Genomic DNA, 20,387 nt, shown 5'->3' with positions numbered 1-20,387 from the left:
GTCATGGAGGGGATAGCGCACACTGGGGACTGGTCATGGGGGGGATAGTGCACACTGCGGACTGGTCATGGAGGGGATAGCGCACACTGGGGACTGGTCATGGAGGGGATAGCGCACACTGGGTACAGGTCATGGGGGGATAGCGCATACTGGGGACTGGTCATGGAGGGGATAGCGCACACTGGGGACTGGTCATGGGGGGGATAGTTGCACACTGCGGACTGGTCATGGAGGGGATAGCGCACACTGGGGACTGGTCATGGGGGGGATAGCGCACACTGGGGACTGGTCATGGGGGGGATAGCGCACACTGGGGACTGGTCATGGAGGGGATAGCGCACACTGGGGACTGGTCATGGAGGGGATAGCGCACACTGGGGACTGGTCATGGGGGGGATAGCGCACACTGGGGACTGGTCATGGAGGGGATAGCGCACACTGGGGACTGGTCATGGAGGGGATAGCGCACACTGGGGACTGGTCATGGAGGGGATAGCGCACACTGGTCACAGGTCATGGGGGGATAGCGCATACTGGGGACTGGTCATGGAGGGGATAGCGCACACTGGGGACTGGTCATGGGGGGGATAGTGCACACTGCGGACTGGTCATGGAGGGGATAGCGCACACTGGGGACTGGTCATGGGGGGGATAGTGCACACTGCGGACTGGTCATGGGGGATAGTGCACACTGGGGACTGGTCATGGGGCTATGGCGCACACCGGGGACTGGTCACAGGGGGATGGCGCACAGTGGAGGCTCGTTACTTTTGCTGCTTTTACTAAACTGGTTTCTTGTTACTGAACATGCTTCTATCCTATTTTAGGCCACTGCTGCTGCAGAGAAACCTCCATTACCAGTGAAGGATGAAGATAAGTAGATTTGTCTTGGCATCAAGGCCAGGTAAGTGATCTTGTTTTGTGCTTCATTATTGTAGCATCTAAGGCATGAAATACTATTTTCTAAATGGAGAAAATAATGGAATATACTCCTCCTCAATGGCTGCATTCTGACAGTCCTATTGGCATTACACCCTCCTTTCCCCGCCATCCATCCAAGGCCTCACACACACTCCAGAGGAAAGAAGTGCCCAGAAAAGTTTGGAGCATGAAAGGCTGTGCTATGACTGCATGTGTACCCAGATATACAGCTACAATTATCATCACTAAACATTCCTGTGCTGGGGTCAGTTTAGCCATGTCTGAACAGAGCTGACGGCATGGAAATGCCGGTATTGTGTTTACATGCATTTAGAAATAATAGGTACCAGTATGAGAGGTGAATGAGATCAAACAATGCACGTTTCCTGCGCTTCTTTATCCACCTCTCCTTCCCCCTCGTAGACCCTTGTGTCTCATGACTAATGCACACCATCTTTGCCAACTGTAGGGGTCTAGTAAGATACACTATATTACCAAAAGTATTGGGACCCCTGCCTTTACACACATATGAACTTTAATGGCATCCCAGTCTTAGTCCGTAGGGTTCAATTTTGAGTTGGCCCACCCTTTGCAGCTACAACAGTTTAAACTCTTCTTGGAAGGCTGGCCACAAGGTTTAGGAGTGTCTATGGGAATGTTTGACCATTCTTCCAGAAGTGCATTTGTGAGGTCAGGCACTGATGTTGGATGAGAAGGCCTGTCTTGCAGTCTCCGCTCTAATTCACCCTAAAAGTGTTCTATCAGGTTGAAGTCAGGACTCTGTGCAGACCAGTAAAGTTCCTCCACCCCAAACTTGCTCATCCATGTTTTTTTTGGACCTTTCTTTCTGCACTGGTCCAAATCATTTGGTGGAGGGGGGGGGGGGTTATGGTGTGGGGTTGTTTTTCAGGGGTTGGGGTTGGCCCTTTAGTTCCAGTGAAGGGAAATTTTAAGGCGTCAGCATGCCAAGACATTTTGGACAATTTCATACTCCCAACTTTGTGGTAACAGTCTGTGGATGGCCCCTTCATGTTCCAACATGACTGCGCACCAGTGCACAAAGCAAGGTCCATAAAGACATGGATGAGTGAGTTTGGAGTGGAGAAACTTAACTGGCCTGCACAGAGTCCTGACCTCAACCCAATAGAAGACCTTTTGGGATGATTTAGAGCGCAAACTGCGAGCCAGGCCTTCTCACAAATACGCTTCTGGAAGAACGGTCAAACATTTCCATAGACACACTCCTAAACCTTGTGGACAGCCTTCCCAGAAGAGATGAAGCTGTTATAGCTGCAAAGGGTGGACCGACTCAATATTGAACCCTACAGACTAAGACTGGGATGCCATTAAAGTGCATGTAAAGGCAGGCATCCCAATACTTTTGGTAATCTAGTGTATGTAGCCCCTGGTATCAACTCCTATGTCATACAGAATGTTTATACCTTCCCTTTCCAAGATCTCCATTTACACAGTATGTTCAGTGCCAGGCATTGTAGGAGCACGACTTTTCTTTTTTATTGTATGTTGTAGTTTGCAATCTGGATCCAGCATAGAATGGTAAACATTTACATGCCTTGATGTCCATTTTATTATAGTAAAGAATACAGTAGAGTTATCTTGCATTTCTGAAGGTTATTGGCAACTGATCCAATTAGGGATGCACCAATATATCAGCTGCTGAACATTATCGGCCGAAAATAGGGTTATTGGTGTTTTGCCAACAGGAAAAAACAAGGTGCCAATAATGGCATGCTGCGTCCCATTGACTTCAATGCAAAAACTCCAGCCCCAATAATTAAGTTTAAATAAAAAAATTAAAAAACTGTCCATTTCGGTTTTCAGCCAAGTGCATCCTGAAGTTTCAGCGCCAGAATGTTAATTTCAGTGCACCATTAGATCTAATGTAAATAATAATTGCCATGCAAGCTATTTTGTGGGTTTGTTGCAGTTTGTATTCTGACTTATACCATGCAGACTTCATATTTTTGATCTGTGTCTAGATTCAGAGGCATACAGCAGATGCTTTCTTAAGAAATAAAGACGTGTGCATTGTTTCTATAATATGATTATTATTATTACAGGTATGTATAGCGCTTTCAATTCATGCAACGCTTTACATATACAGTATATGTTATACATTCACATCAGTCCCTGCCCTCAAGGAGCTTACAATCTAAGGTCACTAACTCACATACATACACATACTAGGGCCAATTAACCTACCAGTATATATGACAGATTCACTTTAACCACCTCCCGTCCACGCTATATTTATTATACGGACTCATGGCTGTTCTTTAGTTCTGGGAGGGCTTCCCTGGATGTCATCCCATGTGTGTGCTTCCCTGGGGGGGTGCATAGGGAACTCGCTGTGACTGCTGTGTGCCTTAGACGCAGCACATCACAGATTGGGGTAAACGGGCAATCACAGCGGCCCTTTACCACATGATCGCTGTATCCAATCACAAGCGATCACAGATGTGAGGGAAGTAGTGAGTACAGTTGTTTACAGTGATATACAATGCCCTGATCACCAGTGCTGCCTCATCAGTGTCCATCTGTGTCTCCTCATCAGTGCACATCATTGTTCTGTGTCTCCTCATCAGTGCACATCATTGAAGAATAAAAATTACTAGTTGGCAAACTTTTAAAACAGAAACTTAAAAAAAAAACCTTTTAAAGTTTTTGGTCTTTTTCCCATCCCAGTGGTAATTTTTAATCCCAGTGGTAATTTTTAATCCCAGTGGTAATTAAATACTAACAAAAGAAGACTCTGACCCTCACTGACCAGTAGTAAGGCACAGGGTGTTGGGGGGGGGGGGGGGTTAGAACTCTTGATCGCAGTGGTCAAAGTGGCAATCGGGAAGAAAGCTGTTCCAACACAGATAAACCTGGCATACATGACTTAAGGAGGAACTCCACACTACTTATAAATCAAAACCTAAATCCCGAACACTTTTCCCTGCATACAAAAAAAAACAAAAAAAAAACATATACTGTATATACTAGTCCATGGAGCCCAGTGTTGTCCTGCTTTTAGGATAATTTCCCCCTACTCCGCTCTTTTCCCTTGCCCTCTTGAAATGACCGCTGGCACACGCGCAGGCATGACATAGTTCTCTCTGCCAGCTCTATGACTATGACCCCAGTAAAATGTCTTATCTCCTGTGCATGCACAGAAATGTCTTTTGCCCCTGCCTGTAAGATGCCGGACACCTGGCGGCAGGTCTACGCATCGACAAGATCTCGCCAAATGCCTCCTGGAATGTCTAAGTCACAAATCACAGGATGTAGTTTGGGAGATCTCGCGTATGTGCAGACACACTGTGGGGTCGCTGTCATGTTACTGGCATGAACCCGAGCTTTTTCTGTGCATGGGCGAGTGTGATTACATCATTCTCATCTTGTTGAGAATAAATGAATAAATACAGAATCTTCTACAATACATAGGACCAGCAACTTTGTGGCATGACGAGAACATGGCAGCACCTGTTTTTGGTACAATGATTGTATGATGCTCTCTTACCCAGGAAACGATGGGGAGCCGGTGGCTGAGAACTTCTGCTTGGAGGAAACTGAACTCTCAGAAGAGCTTAAAGATGGAGAAGTCTTGGCCAAAACCTTGTACATCTCTGTGGATCCTTATCTGGTGAGCGCAGTACAGTGTTCTCTCTCTAGAACAAAAGACAGTTTGCTGATATGTTAGGTCGGCCATACATGGAAATTCGACTGGTTTAGCAGGAACTGGCTGAACTTTGATCCATGTTTGAGCAGACTGATTCTACCCATGTTGATCCATTAATCGACTTGGATACAACCAGCGTGTCTGATTTTTCTGCATGTTATTACTGCCAGAGGCTATAGCTGTTAGCCTTAATCATCATATTCTGCCACCCGGGAAGGCTCCCCCCACCCCCGCCAGCAGAACACAATAGTGCTGTGGGAGGCACTCCTCCCGTTAACACTGAATGCATTGATGGGGTAATAGTGATTTTCTTTCCTTCCACCCATAGTGGAAGGAAAGAAAATCAATTCCTTTGTGGTATTTATTGTGCTAGTGTGCTATTTTTTTTTTTTCATATTGACTTTTTTCTTTATTTCTCAGCGATGCCGCATGAATGAGGACACAGGGACAGATTACATGCTGCCTTGGAAGGTCTCTAAAGTCCTTGACAGTGGTGGGATTGGAGTGATTGAACTAAGCAAAAACAGCCACCTCAAAGTTGGGGACATTGTCACAAGTTTTAACTGGCCTTGGCAGACAAAGTGCATCCTGGATGGCAACACATTAAAAAAAGTAATGAAATTTGGTACATCTTAATTGCTTTAGTGATTTATTATGGCACATTTTTAAAATTGTTTTTGCGTGGTTTGTGGTCACTGAAAGGGGTACGGAATAGGAAATACTTTTCTTCTGAGGACAGGCAGAAATATAAAATATATATTTTTTTTTTTTTTTAGTAGCTGGGAAGGGTAATAATCACTGCCAGTTTTTAATTGTTGTCTGGTCCCTGTTGTAAAGATTTATGATCACTTGGGCTGGGAGAGAGAGAGTTTCTCTAACTGGGACCAGGGCCATCTTACTGAATGGGCACGCTGGGCAGTTGCCCGGGGGCCCCACTTGCTCGAGGGGGCCCCACCTGCACAGTGACCCAGCCAAGCATTAGTCCCGATTCCCGCGTGCATCCCGCCACCAGACTTGGAAGGTGGCAAGCACCTGTCGGCCCTGTGCTACTGTCAGGCCACTTGGGCTGTGGAAGGGGAGCCCACAACTGCAGGAATGCCTGTCTGCCTCCACTGGAACAGGCGCACACAGGACAGTCGAGTCTAACTCCCGTCTGTGTGTGTGCTCACCAGACCCAGCCGTGGAACTTGGAAGCTGTCATTAGCATGGCATTGCTAACAAGTTGGAAGTGCAGTTGTTGTGGATCTACCGGGAAGATCTAAAATGAGGGTAAGCGCTGCTAATTTCTATCATCCAATTATGTGCATGCAAAAATGCGGTTTTTATTTTCCTTGCATGTCCCCCTTGGATCTGCAGTGACTGCACTTCCAAGTGAGCTTGCAGTGCACTTGTAGTGCAGAGGGGATTTACCTTTAATAAATAAACCCCTGTGTGTGATTTCAAACCTCGGAAAAGTTTAAACCCTTCTTTTGCCCAATCTAAAAATATAAAATATGAATGGGATTCCACTTTAACATTAAAGCAGGGGTGTCCAAACTATGGCCCTCCAGCTGTTCAGGTACTACAATCCCCTTGAGGCTTTGTAAATCTCTGACATTCAGAGACATAACTAGGCATGATGGGAATTGTAGTTCCTGAACAGCTGGAGGACCATAGTTTGGACATAGCTGCATTAAAGTAACACTAAAACTATACCCTTATTCTACAAAATGAATCCATACATATCCACTACTTAATGATCCTGTAATCTCATTTTCAGTAAATTGTTTCTTACTGATTTTTTACTGCCTCCATGTAACATCCTCTCTGAGCTTCAGAGCTTCTAATTTTCCCTCTCACTTTTGTTTGCTTGGAGTGAGCAGTGCATATTAGTTGCAGTCATGTGCACTGCTCTATGCACACTACAAATATAATATTTGTATCCAATAGACTATAGTCCTTTTTAGAAGAGAGAAAGATAGGGTGACTACGTTCCTACTTACAGTGGGACCATGGAGAATGAACGTAGCCACCCTTTAACAGTAAGTCAGATCACAGCAACAAAAAAAAATTAAAGATTTGAAGAGGCCAGGAGTAATATAATGGGTTTTTGGGTTAAAAATACAATTTTGAATAGTGTTTTTTATAAACCAGAGTTTAATATCAGTTTATTCTCTTCTAACCAATTTAGGCCTATGTGGAACCATTCTCAGGCTTATTCATATCCATATATAATCCTCTCCATAGAACACTGTTTTCCAATCTTGTTTCACCTAATTCTTTCAGAATTCGTTTTTTTTTATTTTTTTTGCTTGTTTGATTGACTTATTGCTTTTCTCGGAAGTCTGCATGGATACAAATCACATTTCAGGCATCGCCTGCAATAGGAGTTTCATTTTTTTGTGGGATAATTTCTAGGGCTTCTCCCTTATCAAGTGATGCAGGTGTTGCAGCTTTTTTTTTTTTTTACTAGAATACAGAGACTGCATCAGGTAGTTGTGACGAAGATTAACCCAAGCATATGGAAAGCACTGGGAAGGAGAACAATTTATTCAAAACTGAAAACTCTGAAAAAAAGTCTGCTACAATCTTGGCAATGTATGTAGTTTACCGGGAGGATTTTTCCTCAAAAGAAAACTCTGTAAAACAGTGCTGGGACAAGAGAGACACCAGCATCATTTTAAATTGGCATCTGGAACTCAAGTAATTAACTGAGATAACGGCAAAAAACTCTGCATTTACATAATAACATACTTTAAAAATGAAACAGTATTCTATGAAGGTAACAATTATACATTTTCCCATTCAAGGTGTGAGCTCATGTTTGCCAGCATTGTTAACTCAAGGATCCAGCAAAGCAGAAACTAAAACCATTACCCTTGATGTTTAAAAATAGTAGAAGAAATAAAACTATAGTAACAATGACTACAGATCACTCGGTGCTACAGAATGCAACAAAAGTGTTAACCCTATTTATTTTTAATATAGTTGGACCCTAATCTTGTGGATGGCCATTTGTCACTTTTGTTGGGTGCAGTTGGAATGACCGGATTGACAGCTTTCCTCGGTCTGAAGGAGAAGGGTCATGTGATTCCTGGAGCTAATCAGACGATGGTGGTTAGTGGTGCTGCTGGAGCTTGTGGTTCCCTAGCTGGTCAGGTAAGTCACTGTATTTTTAAAGAAATAAACTGTAGCTGCTGGCTTTTAATAGACAATTACCTGTACCAGGATCCAGCTCTGTGCTCATCCAAGGGGGCACCGGGAACCGTCTTCGGTCAAAGAAAGTCTAGTAGAAGCTGTTCTGGAAATTTTTATAGATCGGCAACTCCTATCCTCATATTGATTAGTGGTTCCAAATGAATAACTACTGCAATAGGGAACAGACGCAAAAGATACACTCAGCATCTTTCCAAAATAACTGTTCTGTATTATTTCACACAAATGAAGGTTTTTATACACACGATTCGTAGGTATCACATTATTATTACAATTGTACTTTTATGGTAACAAGGGGCGTAACATAGGCAGGCTAATTCTAATCAGGACTGGAAAGAATAATGTAATAAAAACTGTAATAAAAACATAATAATTAATAATGTAATAAAAACATTATTGCCATGTGAACAGTCTGCAATACATACAAAATATAATGCAATATTATACTGAACTTACAAATTTTATTTACAAAGCAGCACTGACTGCGAGGGGAGCCAAATTTGAATGTAAGCTCTACACACACAGGGGCCCAGGCTCAGTGTGTCCTTTCACACCAGATCAGGATATATGAGTAGATGGAGCCGGCAACTATGTATTCACTATAGAAAATGTTATTGATTACATAAGGGTGATAAAAAAAAAAAAAAAAAAAAAAAAGCTGGCGTGTTTCGGCAATGGCCTTTGTCGTAGATTTGCCAGCTCCATCTACTTGTTTAACCGTCTTTGGTCCTCGGCATCTTAACTCTCGGCACCCAACTGTGACAGATTTTACATTCACAGCTGGGTGCTCACTGCGCATGCGCGAGCCACGCTGCGCATTGTGAATGGTTCCGCCGTCTTCTTGGACCTGTGACGTGTCCTAGAAGACTGTGGGGAGGTCGGGGGGGGGGGAGGATAACTTCCGCTCAGATCACCTAGGCCAGTGGTCCTCAACTCCGGTCCTCAGGGCCCACTAACAGGCCAGATTTTAAGTATTACCTTTGGGAGATGCAGACTAGAGTAATGCAATCACTGAGCAGCAAATTATATCACCTGGGATGTATTTCAGTTATCTTGCAAACCTTGCCTGTTAGTGGGCCCTGAGGGCCAGGGTTGGGGACCAGGGACCTAGGCGATTTGAGCAGAAGTGGGAGCAGGTACCTGTCAAAACCAGGTACCCGCCCTCCCACCCAAAAAAAAGAAAAAAATGTCAAAGAGGAGCAGGGGAGGAGGCCTTAAAGCAGAACTTCCTCTTTTTGGGTAGAGTCCTGCTTTAACTTCAACAAGCAGTTTTAAATTCTTTGATCTTTAAGTTGTAATTGAGAATTTTAAATTATTTTGAATTTCATCCTTGGATGGCTGTTACATAGCTATAATGGGATTAAAAAAAAGAATCCAATGTGCTTCATAGATTATGTCGTGTAGTGTTCTGTAGAGACTTAGGTTCCTTTCACACGGCCGCTCCGTGTGAAAGGTCCGCTGCGGGACTTTTTTTTTTTTTTTTTTCCACGGAGCGGATGACATTTCTGTCATCCGCTCCGTGTGCCCGCATATCATCCCATCCGTTTGCGGATGATATGCGGACATAATGTAAGTATATGGCACTGCGGATGTCAGCGGATGACACCGCTGACATCCGATTTTCCTTCCTTTCCGTTTTTTACACGGAAGAAAAAATGGGGTTCTGTTCCATTCGTAAAAACGGAACAGAACTGAAAGGAGGAAAATCGGATGTCAGCGGATGGTATTCCGCTGACACCCGCAGTGCCATTGACTTACATTATGTCCGCAAATCATCCGCAAACGGATGGGATGATTTGCGGACAAGCGGAGCGGCCGTGTGAAAGGACCCTAAGAGATTTATTATGTGACTCTTCTTAGTAATCAGGTGATGCTAGGAGGTTTAATATTTTGTATATATGTATCATTTATGCACATACTGTATTTCTAATATGTTCATCATGTCTGCATGTTAAAGACTTCATGCACATGGGCGTTTTTTAAATTCTCCTGTTTACTGCTGGATCTTTCTGCCTGGACATGCAAGAATAATTAAGCCGAAAATACGCTTGTCTTAGTGTGTAATTTTTCATGCGCGTTTAGAGGAATATGGCGTTGAGTGTAAACTCATTCTTCTGGCCAAAATATTAATTTATTCTTTCCACGGGTATAAATTTATGTGCATATGCATGCGTAAATTATGCTTATCAGCTCTTCTTTTAACGCAACTTTTGATGCAATTTTTTATGTCTCAAAATGGTGCTCCTAAAATACTGATCTAAATACCTAATGTGCATGGCCACATGGGATAACCGAGAACTGCATTTAAAGGAATAAAATAAATATTCTGTACATTTGTAAAAGCAGTGTTTGTTATGCATGAGGCCAAAAGCTTATAATCAGTGCATGCTAATGAAGTTTTCAGCTGTGTGTATCGATCCCTCCAATTGTTGCTCTGACAGCATTTCCATCTCTAATATCGATGTTTGATACTAGATCGGCCGCCTCCTTGGCTGCTCCCATATTGTAGGGATCTGTGGAACCAATGAAAAGTGTGCCATTTTGACCTCAGAGCTGGGTTTTGATGCGGCTTTGAGCTACAAGGAACCAGGACTTGGAGAAAGGTTAAGAGTCTGTTGTCCCGATGGTGTGGATATCTACTTTGACAATGTTGGAGGAGAGATCAGCGACATTGTTATCAGTCAGGTAAATAGGATTTCTTATGTACTGTATAGAAGTGTGTGTGTTTTATACAAACCCATAATTGTGACCATGCACGTGGCAACAACTACATTTTTAAAGTTCATAATGATATTGGTTTTACTTGTACTTCAAACACAGGACAGTGGACAAGACCTGCCCGCTTTTGTGTTATCACAAAGTATATCCCTGGCTTTATAGAAACCTTTCCAGGTCAATGGATAAACATACATGTTCATGTGTCCAGTGGGTAACCACTGTGGCATGCAACATATGCCCAAACAGTTCGCTGTAGTACACAGGCCATACCAATCACACCAAGTCCTTCCTCCTGAATACAGCAATCATCACTGGTGTCAAAAATGGACCCTTTGATCAGTGTTTATAAACACTGTTCAGACTTGGGATTAGATTAGGGATATAAATTCTTCGATTGCCGTCTTGCTTCGCAGTAACAAATGCAACCCCTACCTGATTGCTTGTACAAGTGTCACAGGGAAAGGAAGTGATGAAAAATCTCCCCTTTGGTGTCATGAAAGATCTCCCCTTTGGTGTCATAGATAACGAATCTGAACGCTTTCTTGGCTTTAGATAGCACTGTTTTACCTACAGATTAGAGCGGCAGTCAGCAACCTGTAGATTATGATCTACCAGTATTTTGTGGACATGTGACTAGTAGATCTTGGCCTGGGCTTGCTGACCCGCCATCCCAGAGCATCAAACATAGTGCAATGCAGAGGGACTACTTGTAAATTTGGAGCTGTAGTAGGGAGCAAAAACCGCATAAACCAATGCCCCCTCTGTAGTGCTGGCTCCTGTCCCATGCAGAGTGATCCCAACTGCACTCCACTTCTTGTCCTGGCTAGCGGTCTCCAGAGTGGTGCCAGCAGCAGGAGAGAAGAGATCTTCAGGTCATTGTGAAGCAATACACTGGGCATAATAGTATAAGGCTGCTTTCACACTGATGTGCTGCAACAGTTTACCCACACTGCGGGTACAGTGTACCAGCAGCCTTCCTGCAGGTTTGCTGCATTTAGCTATAGACTTCTATTATATCCTGTGGGTTTGGTGCACTTTCTGATTGCAGGAGTTTTGATGCGCTTTCAGAAAGTGCACCACACCGGCAGGATATAATAGAAGTCTATGGCAAAGCGCAGCTAACCCAGGAAAGTCACAGATGCACTGCTCTGCACCTGCAGTAAAGGTAAACCGCAGTACAACAGTGTGAAAGCCGCCTTATAGGCGGCTCAGAACAGTAAGGGTTTATTTACTTTTGTAGTTTGAGGGTAGTAAAACCCCATAGTTAAGACGCGTTTGCCCCTAACGCACCCCTTTTCGCTACAATGGCCAGGGGTGTACACATGTCGCAGCAGGAGTTATACGCCCTGTCATGGTTGGTGGGTGTAGCATCTGCCAAGCATGACCCAATGAATGAACCCAGAGTGAATGAGGCCACTCTGCAAATGCCCTGAAACCTTGTGCAGTACAGCAAAGAAGGGGTTAAAGCAGACAGCGTTGGGTTGCTTTCTTACCACCTGCTTTAACCCCTTGGACCCCGCAGAAGCATTCAGTTGCAGGGCACTTTGAGAATTGCCTCATTTACTTTAAATGAGTAGGGGTTAGGGGTGGTAAAACTCATGGTTTTACTACCCCCCAAATTTTACATGTAAACGAGCCCTAAGGGTGCTGCTGCCGAATGCAACTACGGGCTCATTCACAATTGCAGCAGACACTGCTGCTCCTCTGAAAAGCGATCCCAGTGTGTTTGACAGGTGGTAAGTAGGCAGTGTGCTGCCGCCTCACCACCTAATTTAAACCCATGATTCCCGTGCAATGCATGCGATTGCAACACGGTAGTATGGCAATTAGAAGTTTCAATCATACGTGAGAAGGTGACACTGTGCTCGGTGAATTCAATCATGTTGTTTAGGTACATCTCCACCTCTTTAAGTTTGCCTACCCCTGGATTGAAGTGTCCTCTCATAGCTGTGCATGCATGTGTAGAAAATGTTGATATTTTTCATGAACATTTTGAAACCCTTATCGTTGCAGGAATATGTGGAAGTCAGGCCACAATTCTTTTCAAACAAATTGGTTTAAATAATAATAGTTGATGACCCCCTTCTGTAAATGCTAGCTGCTTGGCTGTATTATATCTACAATACATGGAGCCATTCACATGGCACAAGCATGCAGTATGTGAAGTCAGAATTATGCATCTGTATACTTGGTCCAGGTAACTAACTTTTATATTTCTGAAGCCCTTCATTATATATGACATCCAGGCAACTAGCATTTTCTAAACAATGCATAGGTAATGGCAACCTACTATTTCCCTTTATGCAGGGTTTCTTTAATCACATTGATGATAGACTATGAATTTATGAATCTGGTGACTGAGATAAAAATGTCATGATTTAGTAAAATGATAGTGCATGAAGTGCTGATCTTATTGTACTTTCTTGTCAGTAGATGAAGAAAAGCAGCCATGTTATTCTATGTGGTCAGATCTCTCAGTATAACAAGGATGTTCCCTATCCACCTCCCCTTAACCCTCAAACGGAGTCCATCCTGAAAGAACGCAGCATTACAAGGTTGGTGTACTGTGTTATGATTGGCTGGGGATTATCTGTATAGATTTTAAGGCACCAAGTTGACCACACTGTGACCAAATCTACTTTCATTCCTGTAATGCATCGGATACATTTCCATAGAGTCCTAAAACGATAGATGTGGTCAGGAGCAGATATAGAGACACCTCCACGATGCAGCTGGTGAACCTGAGTCAATGTGCAGTGAGCTTGTGTTTTCCATGGAAACAAATGCAGTGTTTTTATACTAAATTTTCAGCACTGCGCACAGGTATATATCTTTATAATATCCTTTGTTACTTCTCAGTGCTGCTGATCCCATGCTGCTTGGCAGATAATTGTCTGTAAAAGAAAAAAATAACATTTCCTAGGGCTGATGGTGACAACCATGGGCAATACCTGAAATAAGACAACCTCCAGACTGCGAGAGTTCCAAATTAAAAGGTTTATTATGTAGCTACGTGAGAACACACCCCTATAGAGCCGTCCTGTGTGCTCTGATTTGATAGATTTTAGATCTTCCTTTTATAGGGTAGCTTGTCACACGTTTAAGGTATGGCACACTGATACATGGCAACTTGCCCATGGTGGCACTCTCCTGATAACATCTTATTGAAAACATGTTTTTAATAAACTCACAAGCACCATTTTAGCTTCACTTATTAATATAGAAAATACATTAGGATATATGTGTATATATATATATATATATGTGTGTGTGTGTATATATATATATATATATAATCACCCTAACTTATCATATATCTCTGATATTACTACTATATAGAATTGATCAAAATGTGTTTACATAAAGGTGTTATCATACACTATGATGTAGGAATCAGTAAAGATCACATTATCCTTCTACACATCAATTAAAAAAGGGTGTTTTTTACAAAGTGAAATACGGTAATTAAACCAAAAGTGAGTCTGTGGTTGAATAAATAGATTTAAAAAAAAAAAAGGTCCCATGCACAAAATAGTGTGATCAGGTGTAGATTCCAACAACCATCCAGAGGTGATTCTTCCTGTATATATTTTTGAACCTATTTAAATACAACGTGCTCCACTGCACACAAAAGGGGATCTGCCTCTTACCAGATGGATCGACCTTTGCAGGTCTAACACAGCCTTTTTGCAGCTTTTTCAATGCAGGCAAAGAGCACCCCATCTATGGGATGACACTTTCTTAGCAAATCCAGGCTCTCAGTATGGATGGATAAACCACATCTCATTAATATCAAGCTGTGCTAGTAATCCACACTCCAGCTCGTTGCGTCACAAATGAAAAAAAGGAAACCACACGTTGCGCAGACATTGATAAAAAACAATTTATTGGTATAGACATGTACTTATAAAGAAAGAAGGATATTATAGGCAAATCAGTTACACACAGCGCCTGGTGTCCTTACAGACGATAAGATGTCACCTCTAACCCGACGTACATTTCGTTCTAATAAACGTCGTCACTGGGGCAACATGAAACCTGTGTGTCAGGGTTACTAGGCAGAACAATGAGGACAAAGTGTTGTCACCCTAAAATGGGAAGTGCCTAAAAAAAACCTCTTTATAGCAAGATCACCAGGTATAATTTTAATTAAAGGTGTAGATTTCAAGCTTAACTCGAAAACAAAAAGACCTGCACTGCAAGGGTAGCTGTTTGTGTTTCCCTAGGGGACTTGGAAAAGTACTTTTACTTCACTGATCCTTTGATCATCCAGGTTCCTCTGCACTCCTAGACCATTCCCCCAGCCTCTTCTCCCCTGCACTCTGGCATTATGAAGACACATGCAGGGCCCGTAGCCCTGCATTAAATGTGAAAATGCCTAAGGACAGCCCACCGCCAGAACATAGGGGAACACCATCCACTGGGGGAGCGGGGGATCAGGTAATTAAAAGTGCTTTTCCCATCCCCTGGAAAACCCGCAGTTAACTCTTGCAGTGTAGGTGCAGACTTTTTTGGGAATTGAACTTTAAAAATGATTGAAAATAACTTTTAATATTTAATTAAAGTCCACTTTATGATCGCTTGAACTCCCCCTGGTGTGTGCAGGGCTTTGCTTTGACATCGGGTCCTGGCAGAGTCTTTCAGAACATCTGCATATGTGATTTCCTGTGCATGCGCAAGGACAACAAACGTTTATTTCCTACTCAATGAGCCACCTTTGTGTAGGAAGGAGACTTTGTGTGTGCAGACACGTGCGGGGAGAAGGAGGGATACATTAAATGTAATTCTCGCATAGGTGAGAAGTGAAGGAGAGCTGCACAAATAAATGGCATCAATTCAAACAAAATGATGTCCAATTGTAAGAGAGAGGGGACAGGAGGCAAGGCAACATGTGATATTTACTTTAGGGTCTAGTTTTACATGTCAAAATGTCCATGAAATGTTTTGCGATTACATTTACAATAAGTAAAAAATTAATCTATTATTATCTTTCTGTCTGTTTATCCAAGTTTGCAGAATCATATCAAGCAAGTATAGCCTAGTACACACGGGTGGCATCAGCCGGTTCAATAGAAACTGGACGACATTTGGCCCGTGTGTACTGAAGCTGGCTGTTTGGCCAACTTCTGTCGAAGGGGCATGACCTAAAAAGGTCTGCCGATTGGCTCCCAGTTAGAATTCTCAGCCAATGGCTAAGAGCAGTGACCAGAGTGTTCTGGTGGGGGGGGACCATTCCCCTGTCAGAACACAATTGCACAGCAGGGGAGATCGCTGTACTAACATTGGATTGTTAGTACAGTGGCTCTGACCTGAGCTGTCAGTTTTTTTTTTTTTTTTTCATTTAGCCCGCTGGCTTAAAGGAAAAAAACTTGTAGTGTGTACTAGGCTTTAGACCAGTGTTTCTCAACCTTTCAAGGCACCCTTTCAAATTATGGACAGTCTTGAGGCACCCTATTCTAAAATGTAAAGACTATTCTAATAGTTTTACATAATGCAGCAACATCAATACACGTAGGACACCCAATTTTAGAGGTGATTTATTCTTCAAAAGGAAATACACTTTTGAAAACTGGTACTGATTAGTATTTCAATGTTTGTTTTTCTCCATTACCTAGCTAATGAGACCCCAAAGCTGATGGAGAGGGGCAAGGGGGTCAAACAAGGATGATATGCAGGCCACTGACATCCTCCTTATTAGCTAATGATGTCAGTGGCCGTTCGGAGGCTAGTAGCTAAAAGGTTGTAAAGGTGCGCAATAAAAACCTGTGGGTTTGTGTAACTAAAAGGCAGGTTTTATCCACCCACTGGCTTGTATGCAATTTTGGGGCATTGTTTAGGCATTTTGCCAAGACACTCTGGTTGAAAAAGACTGCTTTAGACAAATAAACCTGCTTGCTTTTGTTTAATCTAGGGAAAGATTTCTTGTGCTGAACTATACAGATCAAGAGGGATCGGCTCTTGCACAGCTCAGTGAATGGGTGAAGACAGGAAGGCTGAAGGTAAAACTCTTATTGAATTAGATCTCTCAAGCTGGCACTTATTTCCACTTACTTCAGGTCCCACTCCATTATAGCAGCATATCTCCAAGAATGAAGAGAATGTATATTATCATTATTATACAGGATTTATATATTGCGCCAACAGTTTGCGCAGAGTTTAACAAAATAAATATGTGGAATGATTCAAGGGGCATTTTTACGTCCTGAATTGCACAGATACTAATTGGGGGCACCTTTACTCTTGAAGAAAATCTCTGTAAAGGATGTGGTTTTGCCAAGACCACACTTTTTATTAGGAAACCTGTCCTGTGAGAAATATAGGAGCTGCTATGGACAACCTTCTTCCAAAAATACTAGATACCTTCAGTACAATTAGGCCTCGTTCACGTGGCTGATTACTGTTGTGTCTTGTGCTGGGCCGTGTTTTGCCTGCAGTCTCATAGATATCTATTGGGACACGCGGCTGCCTGAAAACCGCCGCTGTGTTCCCATGTGACATCTGTGCAGGTACATTTGGGACCATGCACCCGCACGCATGTCATACTGGGACCCAGCAGCTGTGTCCTTGCAGCCATTCACACCTGGGCGATTTGAATCCCGGATGGAATACCCACGATTCAGAACCACGGCAAAACACAGGCTACGTTTGCGATGCCATCATTTCTCAATGGCACCCCAAATGCAGTGCGAATTTTGCCACGTGACTAATCGTGGCAAAATTGGGCAAACAAAATTGCACGGGTAGCTCAAAAGACGTTCCGGAACTTCTTTTTGGCGACACCCGTCCTGCGATTTTTTTTTACGCAATTTGTTCAACAAAATTGCACTGTGCTTAGGGTGCCATTGAGAAATAACTTGTCCTGTGCTTTGTCACAATTCTGAATTGCGGCAACTCCGCCCGACATTCAAAACACCGCCAGTGTGGATGGAGCCTTAGTGTTTTTAGCCCCCTTCTAATTTCACCCCCCCACTGTCCTACCTTACACAGACAGATCAGAGGGAGGCACAGCATGTCTGGATGGTGGGGGAGAGATGCAAGATAGTGATTGGTTGCCAGAACCGCCCTTCATCCTATAAGCCAATCACCTGCTTGTTAACCCTGAGCAGCTCCCGCCCTCTATCCTGAACTGTCTCACCTCCCACTGTCGGCTCTGTGCGACTGGAGGAAGAAAAGACTCCTAAAGGAAGGGATTGCGGCGGTCCGAGTATTGAGTAATAGCAGCTCACTAGATTCCAAGAGTCACTGCTACATGCTTTCCCAACCTCATCACTTATTTAATGTTGAGGGGCTGTTTACATCACCATCTCTGAGTTCACTATGCATTTCTCAATCTGCATTTACATACATTCGCAGTCTTTTTTTTTTTTTCATGTGAATTTGAGTGTGCATTCCATTGTAGAAAAATACAGCATTCTGTACTTTTATGTCTGTTTAAAAAAAAAAAAGTACTGTGAAGGTGCAAACTAGGCTCAAAGAAATACATTCATTTTTCTTGCATATGCGTTTGTACTGCATTTAAACACGCACCTGACTGCCTTAAGCTGTGACTGTTTTTCGTGTGTTTCCTGAACAGGTTAAGGAAACGGTTGTTCACGGGATTGAAAACACAGCAGGTAACAACGGTATTAATTTTTATGACAAGATATGTAGACAGATTTACAGCTGCAGAGTAACATAAGGACCAATAAAACATGTAATTTACAGGAATCTGTATTCTTTTTAAAGTTTTTCATTCTTACTTGATGTTCCTTTCATTAGCACTAATGTGCCAAAGCAGCTATATGGCTAGAAAGACAACACCCCACCCCCCTCTCCAAATGTCTGAATATACTTTTACACAGCTCCAGGAGCACCCCAGAATGCTAATTTTGAGACATTTTACCTATGCCTTCCTCTAGGAACTGGCTGCATCTTTTCACCACATGAGGCCCTGCACTCTCATGCACCAGAAGGAACCCAGGACCCACCGCACAGCGTAGGGTCTGACAATGGGTCCAATGATTTCATCCCGATACCTAATGGCAGTCAGGGTGCCATTCTCTAGTCTGTAGAGGTCTGTGCAACGCTCCATATATGCCTCCCTAAACCATCACTGACCCACCACCAAACAGGTCATGCTGAATGATGTTACAGGCAGCATAGCATTCTCCACAACTTCTCCAGACCCTTTCATGTCTGTCACATGTGCTCAGGGTAAAAAAACAATTGGGATGTTGGCGCTTCAAGGGTATAAGGATAATTATACTACAACAGAGCAAAATGGAGAAATCAAGGGAAATTACAAGCACAAGGGGGATGGATAGTCCATGTGCAATCATAGGAGATGGAGGGCATTGAAAAGCACTGTATGAGAGTCCATCTGTGGGGTGCAAGACAGTTTCAGGGGCGGATGGTTGCTCCACAGGGCAGGCTCTCCAGAAAAGTGATGCCAACTCTGCATAGGTATGGATAAAGGAAGAGTGGAAAGCGCCTCTGAGTGCAATTGAAATTTAATAATACAATAAATATAGTAGTAACTCACATTGAGATAAGAGACAAAGTGTGTATCCTAAACGGCAATGGCGCCACTGTTCTTATGCAGTGGTCTGTAGGGCCCAGGGTGTCCTTGGAGACAGAAGAGTGCCGGCTTTCTGATGTCTTTCAGGCGGGAGGTGGAGGCTTGTAGTGTCTGACGTCAGGAGCAAGAGAACGGCGGAAGGGACTTCACTACACAATTCGGAGCATGCGCGAACACCCAACCGGGCATGCGCACTCCTTTATCAAGTGTCACACTTGATAAAGGAGTGCGCATGCCCGGTTGGGTGTTCTCGCATGCTCCGAAGCTCGTAGTGAAGTCCCATCCGCCCTTCTCTTGCTCCTGACGTCAGACGCTACCAGCCTCCGGCTCGCGCCCGCCCGGAAGACATCAGAAAGCAGTCACTCTTCTATGTCTCCAAGGACACCCTGAGCCCTGTGGACCGCTGCATAAGAAAAACGGAGCCACTGCCGTTTAGGATACACGCTTTGTCTCTTATCTCGATGTGAGTTACTACTATTTTTATGGTTGTATTAAATTTCGATTGCTCTCAGAGGCGCTCTCCTCTCTACATGTGCTCAGGGTGAACCTGCTCCCATCTGTGAAAAGCACAGGGCGCCAGTGGTGGACCTGCCAATTTTGGTGTTCAATGGCAAATGCCACTCGAGCTCCACAGTGCCGAGCAGTAAGCACAGAGCCCACTAGAGGACATTAAACTTTTTTTTTTTAGTGCCCAAACAAGTACATATATTTGACTTTTTAATCCCTATGCTCTTAGCATTCGTAAATAGCTTAATAAATCAGAGCATTTCCCTTGTGCTTATTGCTCCCAGGCTAGTAGATCACTTCGTAAAATCAAGGGAAAATGTGTAATAAAGAAAACTCTCAACGGATCGCCTGGTCATGTGGCAAACTATCCTCCAATCCCTGTTGCATTAAGCAGAGCGAACTCTAAGGTTCTGCTAAATGGAAGCTGCTTTATAGAGTCATCTTACAGAGTGGAGGCAGCGATATCTGTTCCCCTCTTTAAATTAGGACCCTAGTTTATCTTACAGGATATTGCCAGGCGGTTAACTTTGAATTTTTTATTGAACGGCTTTGTAAGCTTAACTTATTCTTAATATCTCCATTTTAACCATATGTTTTTAGAAAAAAAAAGTCAGGATTTCTTTCACCAAGCTGTACTGAGTTTACCACCACACTTTCTTTTTTTTCTTTAGGTGCTTTCCTGTCAATGATGAGAGGAGGAAACATCGGAAAGCAGATAGTCCAAGTTACTGAACAACTGTAGAATACACTAACCAAGATTGAAGCACAAGGATCGTCACTTCAGCTTTTACAATGAATTATATT

At 43.2% G+C, this 20,387-nt stretch overlaps 1 protein-coding gene across 1 annotated transcript; it reads left to right on the top strand.

The window, feature by feature from the left end:
* The first annotated feature begins 790 nt into the window (after nt 1-790).
* LOC309569776 (prostaglandin reductase 2-like) lies at nt 791-20,387 on the top strand. Its single transcript, XM_082275776.1, has 9 exons — nt 791-904; nt 4,452-4,570; nt 5,027-5,218; nt 7,574-7,744; nt 10,277-10,486; nt 12,953-13,074; nt 16,431-16,518; nt 18,093-18,132; nt 20,255-20,387. Exons 1-9 carry the CDS (start codon nt 868-870, stop codon nt 20,323-20,325), a joined length of 1,050 nt encoding a protein of 349 aa, XP_082131902.1. The 5' UTR covers nt 791-867; the 3' UTR covers nt 20,326-20,387.

The sequence above is a fragment of the Pelophylax lessonae genome (genome assembly GCF_965119305.1).
Source record: "Pelophylax lessonae genome assembly, chromosome: 13".
In the NCBI taxonomy this organism is placed as follows: domain Eukaryota; kingdom Metazoa; phylum Chordata; class Amphibia; order Anura; family Ranidae; genus Pelophylax; species Pelophylax lessonae.
Note: the sequence above shows the minus strand (reverse complement) of the source record. Positions and strands in the feature narration are given on the sequence as shown.

Excerpts from the sequence above, each read along its gene's own strand:
- LOC309569776 (XM_082275776.1), top strand. The coding sequence starts at position 868 with ATGAAGATAAGTAGATTTGTCTTGGCATCAAGGCCAG. Across the intron at positions 905-4,451 it reads TGTCTTGGCATCAAGGCCAG|GAAACGATGGGGAGCCGGTG; the intron begins GTAAGTGATCTT and ends TCTCTTACCCAG. Across the intron at positions 5,219-7,573 it reads ATGGCAACACATTAAAAAAA|TTGGACCCTAATCTTGTGGA; the intron begins GTAATGAAATTT and ends TTTTTAATATAG.